Consider the following 17,737-nt stretch of genomic DNA (forward strand, 5'->3'; position numbering starts at 1 on the left):
AAACATGTGTACCATTACTTACCTAACAAACACTCAATGTAAAATAAATGCACTTCTAAATGTAATTTAACTAACATTTAATCATATTTGAATATTGACCCCAGCCCACAGGCCGGGCATTTTGTTTCCTTGGAGTCCTTATTTTGAGCACAAGGTGGCGCCAGTTTGTAATTCGTGGTCACAGCTTCAATGTTTTTGCAATATTACAATTCCAGGTTGCCATAGGACAAAAATAAAACAATAACACCATGCTGGTGTGCACTACGTTTGCATTAAATTCCAGGTGGAAAATTTCCACACAAAGAAAACAATGCGTTCCTAAGTGCATTTAAATCTTACAGAAAAATGAATTGCTGTCGAATTTTGGGGAGTGTAGGTGGTGTCGGAATCGTGCAGAAGACCCTTGCAGAGGTCAGGGTGTTGGAGTGTGGGCAGGCGTGGCAATGGGATAGTACAGGCGCGCTCAACGATGAAAAACAGCGGGGATATACAGCAGGCGGCCGCGGTATAGGAAGACATAACGGAATAACCTAGGGCTATAAACATTAGCGTTGCATTTTAATTATATATTATATATTGTTTGGTTTTTAAGTCCTACGGCAGCGGGTGTGACGCGCATCCACAAAAGAAAATCCGCAAAGAATGCACTGAGGTAAGAACAGACATAACCAGCTATCAAAGTTTATTTTTTTACGTTGATGTAATTTCGTTTTTTGTCATTTAAGCTATCAACATATTCGTGACCATCGATTAGGCGATACACCATTGAAATGTAGTCCATTGATCCTTTGCTAGTAGTGTGATGCATGCCAGAACACTGATCTGACAATAACCAATATCAGATGTAGAAAATAAAATAGTTTCTAACCGGAAAGTAATAACATGTATAATTCCCTATAATAAACTAATTCTAGGATGTAGCTGCTTCACCGTTTCCTAACAACTTTGCGGCCTATACATTTTTATTCGCCTGCTAATCATCACCAGCAAGCTGTTTTGCGGCAGCAAACATGGAGGCAGTCTTACGGTTTATAGGCATTATTCATCAGAATTATATCATATGTATTTATTTCGATGGAAGAAATACGTTTCTCTTGGCTCTATACGAATTACATGGTTTTGTTTGTGTTTGCTGATATGCGCGGCACAGTGCTCTTATTTTCAAACGTTAAATCGCATAACATGAATTGGATTAAATCATGAGAAGGACCGCCTTGCATGGATGCATTCTTTATTTTTATTTTTGGTGATTGGTTACTCGCTTTTTATTATGCAGATTGGGGTTTGTGTATGCAGGCTATAATGGATTCGTGATGAACAGAAGTGGCCCCCTCCGCCTCACACGTACCGTCTGGGTACCACCATAACAGGCTCCTGCTCCATAGCTTGGCATATTGCGTGTGCATAGCCATTCGTTTAGATCTGCCTACCAGGCTAGGTCGAAACTCTACAGGTTGAGACAATGATGACCGTCACAAATCTGGGACCAGCGGTATTGCTAACTAGCAAAGAGTCATGGGATATTTGAATACCGTTGTCTTAACCTTTGTCATCTTCAACCAAGCTGCCAGACAGGGCTGAAAAACCAGTCGCGCAGTGGGTGCTACCTTGGTGTTGATGTAGCAGCGCTGCTCGTCTGGTTGCTAGGCAGCCATGGGGCGGCGGCACCATGAGGGATGCAGGGATGCTGTCATGAAGGAACTGTACAAAATAGGAAGGCTGGGCCTAATTTTTTTTCAGGAGACATTTGAATCGTAATTCAGCATTGTTTTGAATGGATGATAAATTGTGTTGAACTGAAGCTTTAGTCATCCTAGTCACGTGGCTTCATGCATGTTTGTTCATCAAGTATATCTTATAATTAGCTATTGCTTGAATCAGCTATTATAATCACATCATCGTTAGGGTAACTTGGGAGAAAACACCCCCTTTAAGGGAAATGTCTATTTTCTGACAGAAAAAACGATGTTTCTTAATATATACTGTTGAAGTCGGAAGTTAACATACACTTAGGTTGGAGTCATTAAAACTCGTTTTTCAACCACTCCCAAAATGTCTTGTTATCAAACTATAGTTTTAGCAAGTCGGTTAGGAAATCTACTGCGCATGACACAAGTAATTTTTCCAACAATTGTTTACAGACAGATTATTTGACTTATAATTCATGGTATCACAATTCCAGTGGGTCAGAAGTTCACATACACTAAGTTGACTGTGCCTTTAAACAGCTTGGAAAATTCCAGAAAATTATGTCATGGCTTTAGAAGCTTCTGATAATTTACTAATTGACATCATTTGAGTCAATTGGAGCTGTACCTGTGAATGTATTGTTAAACTTAGTGCCTCTTTTCTTGACATCATGGGAAAATCAAAAGAAATCAGCCAAGTCCTCAGCAATTTCCAAACGCCTGAAGGTACCATGTTCATCTGTACAAACAATAGTATGCAAGTATAAACACAATGGGACCTCGCAGCCGTCATACCGCTCAGGAAGGAGACACGTTCTGTCTAATAGAGATGAACGTACTTTGGTGCGAAAAGTGCAAATCAATCCCAGAACAACAGCAAAGGACCTTGTGAAGATGCTGGAGGAAACCGGTACAAAAGTATCTATATCCACAGTAAAACAAGTCCTATATCGACATAACCTGAAAGGCCTCTCAACAAGGAAGAAGCCACTGCTCCAAAACCGGCATAAAAAAAGCCAGACTACGGTTTGCAACTGCACGTGGGGACAAAGATCATACTTTTTGGAAATGCCCTCTGGTCTGAGGAAAAAGGTTGCGGCTTGCAAGCCAAAGAACGCCATCCCAACCGTGAAGCATGGGGGTGGCAGCATCATGTTGTGGGGGTGCTTTGCTGCAGGAGGGACTGATGCACTTCACAAAATAGATGGCATCATGAGGGGGAAAATTATGTGGACATATTGAAGCAACATCTCAAGACATCAGTCAGGAAGTTAAAGCTTGGTCACAAATGGGTCTTCCAAATGGACAATGACCCCAACCATACTTCCAAAGTTGTTGCAAAATGGCTTAAGGACAATGAAGTCAAGGTATTGGAGTGGCCATCACAAAGCCCTGACTTCAATCTTATAGAAAATGTGTGGGCAGAACTGAAAAAGCGTGTGGGAACAAAGAGGCCTACACACCTGACTCAGTTACACCAGCCCTGTCAGGAGGAATGGGCCAAAATTTACTCAACTTATTGTGGGAAGCTTGTGGAAGGCTACCCGAAACGTTTGACCTAAATTAAACAATTTAAAGGCAATACTACCAAATACTAATTGAGTGTATGTAAACTTCTGACCCACTGGGAATGTGATGAAATAAATAAAAGCTGAAATAAATCATTGTCTCTACTATTATTCTGACATTTAAAATTCTTAAAATAAAGTGGGGATCCTACCTGACCTAAGACCAGGAATTTTTAGTAGGATTAAATGTCAAGAATTGTGAAAAACGGTGTATGCAAACTTCAGACTTCAACTGTAGATAAGTGTATACTGGCTATCATTAGGCAAACACATTTTGAAGGAAAATAAGTGGCAGAATTATATATTTTTTGTTATTCAATAAAAACAGAAACGTTTAGCTACTAGATGGAATCTGTTCAATTGTACAGGTACATACAGAGAAACTACACGTAAGGTAAGATGTGGTATATATTTTATGTTCCAGATACTGATACTTATCATAAACATTATCTGTATGAAGTTAGTCAAAAAATCAATAGTGTACAGAGACCTAATGGTTGAAGAGGAAGTGAGAGGGATGCTGGAGGGGATACATTGCTGTCTGGAAAGAAAATTTCATGATGAAAATGCATTCTCAAGATCACAGTTAATCAGTGGAACTTTCAAGCTGCTTATCTATTTCTCATAGATGTTTCTATTGTTGTGAAGATTACAATTTCGTATTTCATTCCAGTTAACTTCCTTCATACGATGTGTTGTTCTCACCTAGATAATGCGTGACAGTCAAATGATCAGAAGTCTGCCCACCCATAATTTATTATGTTCAGTTTATTGACGTCATTGTCGATAACTATAAATGAAAACCATAGCATCCTTTCAGAATAGGCCTGTTCTAATCCTGGGGCATGTTTTGTGTGCCTAGATGGTGGTGGTTGGACAGATTCTATCCAATGAAAGGTTATTGAATGCAGCTTATACAGCAGAACATGAAACCATTTACCCCTGGTCACGATCATGTTACATAATGTATTATCAGTCCAATCACAAATGAATGTGTCTCTTTGTCCTTCCTGTGTGTCTGTTCCTTTAACAACACACCCATGCTATTACATGATCTGAATAAATCATGAGGACCAGAGCACAGAAGATGAGACTGCTGATATTATACAAGGGTTCATTTAAAATGTTAATTGCCCTCCCATTACTGCCCAAGAGGGACTTTGATTTAAAAAATCTGATAATGCAATTTGGACTATTAATTTATTAAAGATTATCTCATTATGGCCATAAATATGCAGGAAGATATTAAGACTGAGTTTTCTGCTATTTTTAGAACTCGAAATGAGAGGGTGTTTAGATCAAAATTTCCAATGACGAAGATAATATTCACCCATATAGCTTATTTTAAATTAGTTAGTTGTGACAACTGAGTTAAAAGCGGGTTAACATGGGTAAACAAGACAGAATCAATGCTGACTTTTTCCACATAATTAGTTAATGCCCATTAACTTCAATCTCCCTCATTAACCTAATGAAAGCCTGGCCAGAGAAATCAGTTTGGGATTACTTGTGTTTATTTTTTATTTAACCTTATTTAAATAGGCAAGTTAGTTAAGAACAAATTCTTATTTACAATGATAGCCTACCCCGGCAAACCCTAACGACGCTGGACAATTGTGCACCACTCTATGGGACTCCCAATCACGGCCGGCTGTGATACAGCCAGGATTCGAACCAGGGTCTGTGCCTTAGACCACTGCGCCATGTGGGAGCCCTCATTATACTCCTATTCACCCCCTAGTTCCTCTAACTGCATCTCCTGCTCTCAGTTAGGAGAAAGACTTGGCTGCCATGTCAGGAACATTTGTGCATTTATAAGGGTCGATAAATGCATGTAATGCATATGGACATTTAATGTGGTTTCCACATGTCCAGCTCCTAAATGGGACTGGCAGAGAGGCTCATCATAAACAGCAGCAATGGGAGGTGAGGGAACTGAGGGCATAGGGTTCGCCTGTCAGAGCTCCCCGCTCTTTCCTCTGGGTTTTCCTGGAGCTGAGGTGAAGAGGCTTGCCCAGCTCTAGTAGCAGTATTGAATTAGTGGATACTTTCACTGCTCTCAAGGTAGGTCTACCGGTTTTGACTAGCACAAGAGACTTTCGTAGCAGGTTAGGAGAACTTAAGCAGCAGGCTAGGAAAATTTACGTGGCAGGTTAGGAGGATTAGCGTGGCAGGTTAGGAGAATTAGGTTAGGGTTAGCTAAAATGTTAAAATTGTTCCTGACGCGACTACAACCAGGCCTGCCCTGAGAACGGTCTTGGTTTTCACTAATGCAATGTTGTGCTCTAATAGTGGAAGGAGAAGGAGGTAGAAATGGGTATAGACTACTAAAGCCCGACCTATGTGACGTCCTAGTCATTATAGCCCTCCCTGGAGAGAGAGAGTGAGCTGCTCTCTGTCTGCTACTCTCCTCTCAGCAGCTGTGCCCACTTGCACACACAAAGAACCAGAAGGTTTTGACACACTCACAGGTTGTGTGCCAAATGGCACCCTTTCCCCTATATAGTATAGCCTTATGGGCCCTGGTCAAGTGTAGTGCACTATTTGGGAAATATGGTGCCATTTGGTTTGCAGACACTCCAAACCACATCCCAGCATGAACTGGGACCTACCAGGGCAGAGGCAGCAGAATGGAGACTGTTTATATCAAGACAGAAATAGGAATGGATGTAAAGCTTAGGTAAGTAAATAAGTAGCCTACATTAAAACAGGTGACAAATCCACCTGAATGTGGTGATACAGTTCACATAATTGTGCTTTTGCTGTGATATTGTGAATGTAAGAACCAGAAAATAGTAGCTTGGTGTTGTTGGTGTCTGTTTACCAAGGCATATTCAATACAATTTCAATCAATCACATTTATTTTATAAAGCCATTTTTACATCAGCAGTTGTCACAAAGTGCTTATACAGATACCTGTCCTAAAACCCTAAAGAGCAAGCAATGCAGATGTAGATGCACAGCAGCTTGGAATAACTCCCTAGAAAGGCAGGACCCTAGGAAGGGACCTGATTCCAGTTTGTACCACCACAGAATAAAATAATTTCAGTGAAAGGTGGGCAGCAGTTTATCCATATTATTATCTGTCCTCCACTGTGGTTCATAGAAGTATAGGCCTGGTAGGTAGGAGTGACTTGGTTGTAAGTGTTTGGGAGTAGAGTGAATGCATTAGAGGAGGAGTTAGGAGTGCATTTAGATACTTGAATGTTTACAGATTATGGTTAAAAACTGTTTACGACCTTAGGAAACCATACCAACACAAAGTGCATTCTGAAATTCACCATTTCATATTTAAAGGGATAGTTCAAACAAAATATTAATTTTTGTAATTTGTAAACGAACATACATTAGCTTGGTTAACTATACATGTACCATCACTGATGTCCCTGTAGTTGGTGTAGGCTAATTGTATATTTCATCACTATTGTCGTGTCTTTGGCTATGTCGGATTAATTGATATGACATGCTATTCTATAAAATAATTTATCCGTAATTAATATCACCTGATTGAGCTAATCATGTAAATGTAATTAACTAGAGAGTCCGGCACCACAAAAATGTTTATAGAGCTGTTATCTTCCGAATAAACTCTTAAAGACCTAGTAATATTTTACATCAATAGCAGTCAATATCAATCGTCACCTTAATTCAGTCTCATCTGAAAGTTGTAAATTCTTGGTTATCTGCACGAACCCTGGCTAACAATTTGAATCAGCAATACAAAATTGGGTTTAATTATTTATTTACTAAATACCTAACTATTCACACAGAATCACACATACACCTAATTAAATCATAACTTGATTACAAATTACGTCATAAAGGAAAACGTCCCTAGCGGGCGGAACAGATATGACAGCTTGTTACACAAAGGAAAAAGGGCTGGGTTTGAGTGAAAGAGCGGGAAGACTGAGGGACACAGGGAGAAGCCTTGCTATCGTAAATACAGTATTTTATGCATTCTAAATAACCGTGTCATGTATTGTCATGTTGTGTCTTGTTTCTGTCCTTTCCTTTCACCCTGTCTCCCTCTGCTGGTCGTACTAGGTTACCGTTTCTGTCCCTCTTTCCCCCAGCTGTTCCTTGTCTTCTCTGACTACCTCATTCACCCCTTTTCCCACCTGTTCCCTTTTTCCCTCTGATTAGGTCCCTATATCTCTCTCTGTTTTTGTTCCTGTCCTTGTCGGATTCTTGTTTGTGTGTCTCATGCCTGAACCAGACTATCATCGTGTTTGCTGCAACCTTGTCCTGTCCTGTCGGAATCTACCTGTCCATCTGAGCCCACGTGTGTTCATCATTAAAGAAACTCTGTTCGTTAATTCGCTTTTGGGTCCTCATTCACGCACCTGACAGAAGAATCCGACCTAAGTGGTCCGTTTCCGCCCAGGGAGCTTTTGATCTCCTCAAGAATCGTTTTACATCCGCTCCTATCCTTGTTACACCTGACGTCTCTAGACAGTTCGTTGTCGAGGTTGACGCGTCAGAGGTGGGCGTGGGAGCCATTCTTTCTCAGCGCTCCCTCTCTGACGACAAGGTCCACCCATGCGCGGATTTTTCTCATCGCCTGTCGCCGTCGGAACGTAACTATGATGTGGGAAACCGCGAACTGCTCGCCATCCGGTTAGCCCTAGGCGAATGGCGACAGTGGTTGGAGGGGGCGACCGTTCCTTTTGTCGTTTGGACTGACCATAGGAACCTTGAGTACATCCGTTCTGCCAAACGACTTAATGCGCGTCAGGCGCGTTGGGCACTGTTTTTCGCTCGTTTCGAGTTCGTGATTTCTTATCGTCCGGGCTCTAAGAACACCAAGCCTGATGCTTTATCTCGTCTCTTCAGTTCTTCAGTAGCCTCCACTGACCCCGAGGGGATTCTCCCTGAGGGGCGTGTTGTCGGGTTGACTGTCTGGGGAATTGAGAGGCAGGTAAAGCAAGCGCTTACTCACACTCCGTCGCCGCGCGCTTGTCCTAGGAACCTTCTTTTCGTTCCCGTTCCTACTCGTCTGGCCGTTCTTCAGTGGGCTCACTCTGCCAAGTTAGCCGGCCACCCTGGCGTTCGGGGTACGCTTGCTTCCATTCGCCAGCGTTTTTGGTGGCCCACCCGGGAGCATGACACGCGTCGTTTCGTGGCTGCTTGTTCGGTCTGCGCGCAGACTAAGTCCGGTAACTCCCCTCCTGCCGGCCGTCTCAGGCCGCTTCCCATTCCCTCTCGACCGTGGTCTCACATCGCCTTAGATTTTGTCACCGGACTGCCTTCGTCAGCGGGGAAGACTGTTATTCTTACGGTTGTCGATAGGTTCTCTAAGGCGGCTCATTTCATTCCCCTTGCTAAGCTTCCTTCTGCTAAAGAGACGGCACAAATCATAATCGAGAATGTTTTCAGAATTCATGGCCTTCCGTCAGACGTCGTTTCGGACAGAGGTCCGCAATTCACGTCTCAATTTTGGAGGGAGTTTTGCCGTTTGATTGGGGCTTCCGTCAGTCTCTCTTCCGGCTTTCACCCCCAGTCTAACGGTCAAGCAGAACGGGCCAATCAGACTATTGGTCGCATCTTACGCAGTCTTTCTTTTCGCAACCCTGCGTCTTGGTCAGAACAGCTCCCCTGTGCAGAGTACGCCCACAACTCGCTTCCTTCGTCTGCGACCGGGCTATCTCCTTTTCAGAGTAGCCTCGGGTACCAGCCTCCGCTGTTCTCATCTCAGTTCGCCGAGTCCAGCGTCCCCTCCGCTCAGGCTTTTGTCCAACGTTGCGAGCGCACCTGGAAGAGGGTCAGGTCTGCACTTTGCCGTTATAGGACGCAGACTGTGAGGGCTGCTAATAAGCGTAGAACTAAGAGTCCTAGATATTGTCGCGGTCAGAGAGTTTGGCTCTCCACTCAGAACCTTCCCCTTAAGAAGGCTTCTCGCAAGTTGACCCCGCGGTTCATTGGTCCGTTCCGTATTTCTCGGGTCATTGATCCTGTCGCAGTTCGACTTCTTCTTCCGCGATACCTTCGTCGCGTCCACCCGGTCTTCCATGTCTCCTGTATCAAGCCCGTTCTTCGCGCCCCCGCTCGTCTTCCCCCCCCCCCCCCATCCTTGTCGAGGGCGCACCCATCTACAGGGTCCGTAGGATTTTGGACATGCGTCCTCGGGGCCGTGGTCACCAGTACCTCGTAGATTGGGAGGGGTACGGTCCTGAGGAGAGGAGTTGGGTTCCCTCTCGGGACGTGCTGGACCGTGCGCTGATCGAGGATTTCCTCCGTTGCCGCCAGGTTTCCTCCTCGAGTGCGCCAGGAGGCGCTCGGTGAGTGGGGGGGTACTGTCATGTATTGTCATGTTGTGTCTTGTTTCTGTCCTTTCCTTTCACCCTGTCTCCCTCTGCTGGTCGTACTAGGTTACCGTTTCTGTCCCTCTTTCCCCCAGCTGTTCCTTGTCTTCTCTGACTACCTCATTCACCCCTTTTCCCACCTGTTCCCTTTTTCCCTCTGATTAGGTCCCTATATCTCTCTCTGTTTTTGTTCCTGTCCTTGTCGGATTCTTGTTTGTGTGTCTCATGCCTGAACCAGACTATCATCGTGTTTGCTGCAACCTTGTCCTGTCCTGTCGGAATCTACCTGTCCATCTAAGCCCACGTGTGTTCATCATTAAAGAAACTCTGTTCGTTAATTCGCTTTTGGGTCCTCATTCACGCACCTGACAAACCGCCCATTTGGAAAAGGAAAATGCAATATATATTTACTCTGAGCTGCGCTTCAAAAGGTTGGTGGTAGATGGAAGACCGTGTTGCCAAACCGAGTCCTCTGTCCTTTGAAGAATGTCTCTGGTGGTCAATTGGATAAGTTGTAGTAACGTTGTTGTGTGATAGACGGGATACTCTGTCTGTTCCTTCCTAACCCTCGTTTGCAGCAGCTGTTGCTAACTTAACCGCTAGGAGGTATCACTTCTGTAGCGAATAAGAGTTCAAAGTTCATACCATTCACGATCAAAGCTCACGTGGATGTTGGCTTCGTTCTGTAGTTATTATCTGAACCATTCTGACATAGGACCGTCGTCCTCACATTTGTCATCAAGGCTTTATATAGGAAGGGAGAAATGGGGTGTGTTTCATAGTTTACAAGCTATGTCTCTTCACGTGGGCAGGCCACTGAGTGAGCAGCCCTATCTTATGAAAACCCACATCCCACATTTTAGAAGCTAAAATCACATTTCATCCCATCACAAATAATTTCATATTCAAACATTTAAATTGAACAACAATTCCATGTGAATCCGATAACTCTGATGTGTAGACTTTCCACTGTAGAGTTTATGTCATCTTATCATTGATGAGAATGTCTCAGATGACAACCGAACTGACATCATATTCATTAAGTACCACCGCATATGTTCAATTGTTCGGATTACCAGAATATAGTTCATTTCCCTCCACCTTCTGATGTTCCCAGAATCTCTATGTTAACCAAGGGTGCAAATGTAAATGTAACCTCAGTAGGGTAGAGAGAGGAAAAAGGGGGGGAAAGGTATTTATGACTGTCATAAACCTACCCCCCAAGCCAACGTCATGACACTATGTTTGCCTGTTCTTCAGATGTTTACACTACCAGGGCGGGATATTGTTATGTGATGTTGTTAGCTATATGTGGCTAATCTGAGCAGTTCAGTTTTGAATTTGTGTTAGCACAGGAGAGAGGGTGTGGCGTGTTAAGGGTCTAATCTGCTTTCAGCAGAAATGTATGTGTGTGTGTGTGTGTGTGTGTGTGTGTGTGTGTGTGTGTGTGTGTGTGTGTGTGTGTGTGTGTGTGTGTGTGTGTGTGTGTTTACTGGGTGAAGGTTGGTTGGCTCTTTTTGAAAACCTCCGGTAATTCTTTACTGGTTCTCCAATTACTGGTCATCTATGATTGAGTTGACTTCCTGCTGGCAGGCGTTGTAATGCTGCTGTCTGAGCTCTTACTGCTAATGCTGCATTTCTCCACTCCCCACTGGTTTTGCTAGCCTACGGCACACACAGGCTTTACTCTGTGGAATAACTCATCCCTAGTGTGGGGTGGGAGGAAGGCTTCTGTGTTTGTGTCTATGTTGACTTTTAAAGCTGGAATCCTTAATGGTGAAACAGCCATCAGTTTGTGATATTAAAACAACAAAATTACAACAAACAACAAACACAGTTTTTTCCCGTCTGACATCATTGCACGCACGATAGAAGAGCATAATATGTACAGCAATGTTGTTTTACCATGCTGCCCGACACTCCTCAGCTCGGCAACAAAATCAGTGACAACCGTGGTGGGGCGGCCAGTGAGGCTGTTTACCCTACTGCAGACTCCATCTTTAAGGCTAATGATTGGTAACTGCAGCAGGTTAGACAACATTAAACTAAAATGTATTACAGTATATGCTTGCACTGTATTTATTGTGCATTGCATTTAGCATTAAATTAAGTTCTTCACAAAATGCTAAATGTATCTCTTTGAAACGGCAATGCATTTTATTTTCCCTCTCCTCTCTCCCCAGCTCTTCCCACTCATCGTCCTGTGGCACCCCCCTGTGAGCAGTAGAAGATGAGCACCTCGCCCACCCCTAAGGGCACGCCTGTGCAGTGGAGCCCCATTGATGGGGCCCCTAGTGATAGGGTCCCCGAGGCCCTGGTGTCTCCACAACACTACACACCCGGCTCCTCTGAGCCCCAACACAAGAAACGGGTCTCCAGCCTCCTGCAGAGCCCGGTGAGTACACTCACTGTGTGTGTGTATGTTCTTGTGTGTGCATCCAGTCGGCTTGGGTCTATGTGTGAGTGTGCACACACGTCTGTGTGTCTCTGTGTGTGCATATACACATACTGTATGCGTGTGGTAGACTTTTCAAGAGTCTTAAAAGAGACCCTCTTGATACACACAGGGACCTGTGTGTATCAGCAGTGTTGCAGTTCTTGACACAAACCGGTGCGCCTGGCACTTACTACCATAACCAGTTGAAGACACTTAAATCTTTTGTCTTGCCCATTCACCCTCTGAATGGCACACACACACAATACATTTTCTCTGTTGTCTCAAGGCTTAACAATCCTTCTTTAACCTGTCTCCTCCCCTTCATCTACACTGATTGAAGTGGATTTAACAAGTGACATCAATAAAGGATCATAGCTTTCACCTGGATTCACCTGGTCAGTCTATGTTAGGGCTCTCCAACCCTGTTCCTGGAGAGCTACCATCCTGTAGCTTTTCACTCCAACCCTATCTAGCACACCAGTTTCTAATAATCTAGCAACTAGCTTGCACCGTTCTGAGTGTTTTAGCTCTCAGGCTAATTGTGGGTGTATTTTAACTACCATGTTAATAGCTTGTCCTGTGTGTGTACGTGCGTATGCATGCTGCGTGCTGCGTGTGTGCTGGGTGTATGTGTGTCCGTGTGTGTCCGTGTGTGTGTGTATATATATATATATATATATATATATATATATATATATACACACAGTGGGGAAAAAAAGTATTTAGTCAGCCACCAAAAAATTCATTAAAAATCCTACAATGTGATTTTCTGGATTTGCTTTTCTCATTTTGTCTGTCATAGTTAAAGTGTACCTATGATGAAAATTACAGGCCTCTCTAATCTTTTTAAGTGGGAGAACTGGTTGGTGGCTGACTAAATACTTTTTTGCCCCACTGTATATAGTCTTTCCGGGAGGAGCTGGATGTTCTGATCCAGGAACAGATGAAGAAGGGAGGCAGCAGCTCCAACCTCTGGGCTCTGAGGCAGATAGCTGACTACATGGCCTCTCAAGGCTCCCCTGCCGCCTTATCCACCTCCCCCTCCAGTACAGGTAATGTGTAGGTACACACACACACACACACATGCATGCGGACACACATACACACACACACACACACTCAGAAATAAACACACACGCATAAACAAACATATTCATGGATGTACAGGTTCAAATACACGTCAAATACACGTCTAACACCAAGACACAGACAACTAAATCACCTGACCAAAAGATTAACAAACAAACACACAAGATCATTTTCTCTGATCTGCTATTGACTCCTCTCTACTCTCAATCTTTCCCTGTGTAGGCATGATGATGGTGACGCCCATCAATGACCTGCATGGCTCGGAGCCCGGAAGCATGGTGAAGGGAGAGAGGCTGATGCGTTGTAAACTGGCCAGTGTCCACCGCCTTCTGGACCTCTACGGCTGGGCCCAGCTCAGCCACACCTGCCTCACCGTGAGTGGACCTGCCTGGCTGACACACTCTTTTGGTCTTTCTTTCATTATTTTGCTTTGTTCTTTTAGAACCCTATTTTGACAATGCAAAAAAAGCACTACTATCAAAAGAGATGGTTTTAGTAACATAATTACCATTACAACGTCCATGAGGGTAAAATTGTATGCAGTTATTGAAAATTTGAAGCAGATACTTGACTATGCACTTATGGAACTCATTTTGAAAGGACAACATCACAGCTTTTTTGTTACTACTTAACTTTCTCTCTCTCTTTGTGCTTTCTATTTTTACATTTGGCCTCATTCTCTCTCTGTTTGTTTTTCTACCCATCCCTTCCTTATCTCTATCCCTCTCTCTGTTTGTAAAGTTTGATATCTGACAGAGTTGTGTGTGTGTTGTCTCCTGTCAGCTGCGTGTCAGTAAGGAACAGGAGCACTTCCTGGTTCTGCCCAATGGCTTGGCCTACGGTGAGGTCACTGCCTCTAGCTTGGTGAGTTCACTACTAATGTCGAAGATTTTTTATAACTAACCCAAGACAGACCAGAGTCTGTCGTTTCCAATGGGAGCAAATGAATCATAGTGGGCAGAACACGCAAGGAGGTGGGCGGAGCTTTCAAGCATTTATTTGCATATTTCCATTAGGGAACACCTACTCTGTGAAGTGTGTGTGTGCAATAACTCAATTTGCCCTTGCACTCCTTGTAAACAATGCAATTTTTTGAAGCTTTGGCAAAGGGTAAAGTCTACAAAACACAGTCCACTCTGTTACAGATAGTTTTGGAAACAGGAAATTGTATGGAGATCAAATGTTTCTTCAATGAGAAAATTAGCAGAATGTCTGCCAAAATCCGTCTCGCTCCATCTTCTCCCACTGCCGGCCACTGGGCTTCCTCTCATAACCCTATTTGGCGGTGAGTGGAAAAACCAACCGGATGCTTCACATATATACCACTGGTGAAATATCTGTCTCATTGTTCTAACTGTGCTAACGATGCTTCACAGTCACAAAGGAAACTAATGATGTCCACTTCATCGGAAAACAAATATTCTGTGATAAGTGTGCTGCTTGTTAACCCTGAACCATATTTGATATTGTATGATACAACATAATCTGATTTGTTTCTGGTTGACATAGATAAGTACTAATTATTCAGTCAACTTATTAAATAATGCTTTTGCTCACCTCAGTCACAGAATGTCTTCATCAAGCAACCTTTTTTGGTTTGCTTTGCATTATAATAAAAATGGTAATATGCACTGTAATAGGCATTACATAAATATATATATATATATATTTTTTTACCTTTATTTAACCAGGTAGGCAAGTTGAGAACAAGTTCTCATTTACAATTGCGACCTGGCCAAGATAAAGCAAAGCAGTTCGACAGATACAACGACACAGAGTTACACATGGAGTAAAACAAACATACAGTCAATAATACAGTATAAACAAGTCTATATACAATGTGAGCAAATGAGGTGAGAAGGGAGGTAAAGGCAAAAAAGGCCATGGTGGCAAGGTAAATACAATATAGCAAGTAAAACACTGGAATGGTAGTTTTGCAATGGAAGAATGTGCAAAGTAGAAATAAAAATAATGGGGTGCAAAGGAGCAAAATAAATAAATAAATGAAATACAGTTGGGAAAGAGGTAGTTGTTTGGGCTAAATTATAGGTGGGCTATGTACAGGTGCAGTAATCTGTGAGCTGCTCTGACAGTTGGTGCTTAAAGCTAGTGAGGGAGATAAGTGTTTCCAGTTTCAGAGATTTTTGTAGTTCGTTCCAGTCATTGGCAGCAGAGAACTGGAAAGAGAGGCGGCCAAAGAAAGAATTGGTTTTGAGGGTGACTAGAGAGATATACCTGCTGGAGCGTGTGCTACAGGTGGGAGATGCTATGGTGACCAGCGAGCTGAGATAAGGGGGGACTTTACCTAGCAGGGTCTTGTAGATGTACAGGTGCCAGTTTTGTCAGGAACAACTAAGTATCCAAACTAGTGTAAAAACCAAATAGAACTGATCTCAGTGCTGCTGCTGGTGGTGTTGATGCGTTGTTGTCTCCTCCCAGGTGAAGGTGAACATCCTGGGGGAGGTGGTGGAGAGGGGCAGCACCCCCCTCGGGGTAGATCTGGGTTCCTTCAGCCTTCACTCAGCCATTTACTCCACCCGGCCAGACGTACGCTGTCTGCTGCACCTCCACACCCCTGCCACTACCGCTGTGAGTCACACACACACACACACACACACACACACACACACACACACACACACACACACACACACACACACACACACACACGGGGGCTGGGGCACTGCCAGAGGGACAGGGCACACAGACAGAGTGACAAACATGGCACACTCACAACAATCATTGTTGCACATTTGTAATTAGTTTAGAATGTTTTTTTCTAATGGAGTGGAGTCCTAGGACTCACACAGTAGTAGTACTCCTGCACTTGAGATTTGGAGGTGTGGCTCAGTTGGTAGAGCATGGAGCTTGCAACACAAGGGTTGTGGGTTCGATTTCCACGGGGGACAAGTACGAAAAATGTATCCACTCACTACTGTAAGTCGCTCTGGATAAACGACTAAAAGGTACAATAATAATAGGTATAATATAACAATTTATTAGATAACAATATAAGACTAGGCGCCGATGACAAAACTTGTCATGAAAAACCCTACTAAATCCAACAGAATGTGACTTACAGTTAGTTGTCTGTATGTGCAGGTGTCAGCCATGAAGTGTGGCCTCCTGCCGCTGTCCCATGAGGCTTTGCTGGTGGGTGAGGTAGCGTACTACGACTACAACAGGCTGATGGAGGACGAGGAGGACAGAGTGGGGCTCCAGAAGAGCCTGGGGCCCACCTGCAAGGTGAGGACATTACAGCAGAACAAGGGGTTAATGCTTGTGATTTAGTTATGATACTGCTCATTTGCTTCTTGAGACAAATATCTCCAATAATAGGGAAAACACAACCTCAATTTACTATATTTTTTGTGAAACCATAAGAATTGTGATGACAGGGTCGAAGAAAAATAACAGTGTACAGTCGTGGCCAAAAGTTTTGAGAATGACACAAATATTAATTTCCACAAAGTTTGCTGCTTCAGTGTCTTTAGATATTTTTGTCAGATGTTACTATGGAATACTGAATTATAATTACAAGCATTTCATAAGACACTTAGTGTCAAAGGCTTTTATTGACAATTACATGAAGTTGATGCAAAGAGTCAATATTTGCAGTGTTGACCCTTCTTTTTCAAGACCTCTGCTATCTGCCCTGACATGCTGTCAATTAACTTCTGGGCCACATCCTGACTGATGGCAGCCCATTCTTGCATAATCAATGCTTGGAGTTTGTCAGAATTTGTGGGTTTTTGTTTGTCCACCCGCCTCTTGAGGATTGACAACAAGTGCTCAATGGGATTAAGGTCTGGGGAGTTTCCTGGCCATGGACCCAAAATATTGATGTTTTGTTCCCCAGGCCACTTACTTATGGCAAGGTGCTCCATCATGCAGGAAAAGGCATTGTTCGTCACCAAACTGTTCCTGGATGGTTGGGAGAAGTTACTCTCGGAGGATGTGTTGGTACCATTCTTTATTCGTGGCTGTGTTCTTAGGCAAAATTGTGAGTGAGCCCATTCAATTGGCTGAGACTCAACCCCACACATGAATGGTCTCAGGATGCTTTACTGTTGGCATGACACAGGACTGATGGTAGCGCTCACCTTGTCTTCTCCGGACAAGCTTTTTTCTGGATGCCCCAAACAATCGGAAAGGGGATTCATCAGAGAAAATGACTTTACCCCAGCCCTCAGCAGTCCAATCCCTGTACCTTTTGCAGAATATCAGTCTGTCCCTGATGTTTTTCCTGGAGAGAAGTCTTTGCTGCCCTTCTTGACACCAGGCCAGCCTCCAAAAGTCTTTGCCTCACTGTGCGTGCAGATGCACTCACACTTGCCAGCTGCCATTCCTGAGCATGCTCTGTACTGGTGGTGCCCCGATCCCGCAGCTGAATCAACTTTAGGAGACGGTCCTGGTGCTTGCTGGACTTTCTTGGGCGCCCTGAAGCCTTCTTCACGACAATTGAACCGCTCTCCTTGAAGTTCTTGCTGATCCGATAAATGGTTGATTTAGGTGCAATCTTACTGGCAGCAATATCCTTGCCTGTAAAACCATTTTTGTGCAAAGCAATGATGACGGCACGTGTTTCCTTGCAGATAACCATGGTTGACAATTAATTGCAATTCATCTGATTACTCTTCATAACATTCT

General features: G+C 43.6%; 1 protein-coding gene across 6 annotated transcripts in view; it reads left to right on the forward strand.

The window, feature by feature from the left end:
* Positions 1–233: 233 nt before the first annotated feature.
* Positions 234–17,737, forward strand: part of LOC110535093 (beta-adducin) — a 29,952-nt gene continuing 12,448 nt past the window's right edge. For 2 of the 6 annotated variants that reach the window (XR_005034720.1, XM_036936153.1), the window contains exons 1-7: positions 234–652; positions 11,745–11,956; positions 12,903–13,050; positions 13,310–13,461; positions 13,871–13,951; positions 15,527–15,676; positions 16,190–16,333. Coding sequence is in view for 5 of the 6 variants with exons in the window: in XM_036936153.1 (XP_036792048.1) it covers positions 11,792–11,956; positions 12,903–13,050; positions 13,310–13,461; positions 13,871–13,951; positions 15,527–15,676; positions 16,190–16,333 (840 nt within the window). In the remaining variant the exon portion in view is untranslated. The remainder of the gene's footprint in view (positions 653–11,744; positions 11,957–12,902; positions 13,051–13,309; positions 13,462–13,870; positions 13,952–15,526; positions 15,677–16,189; positions 16,334–17,737) is intronic. The other 4 variants (XM_036936152.1, XM_036936150.1, XM_036936149.1 and 1 more) reach the window with 4 other exon arrangements.

Source organism: Oncorhynchus mykiss, chromosome 11 (genome assembly GCF_013265735.2).
Source record: "Oncorhynchus mykiss isolate Arlee chromosome 11, USDA_OmykA_1.1, whole genome shotgun sequence".
NCBI classification, from domain to species: Eukaryota; Metazoa; Chordata; class Actinopteri; order Salmoniformes; family Salmonidae; genus Oncorhynchus; species Oncorhynchus mykiss.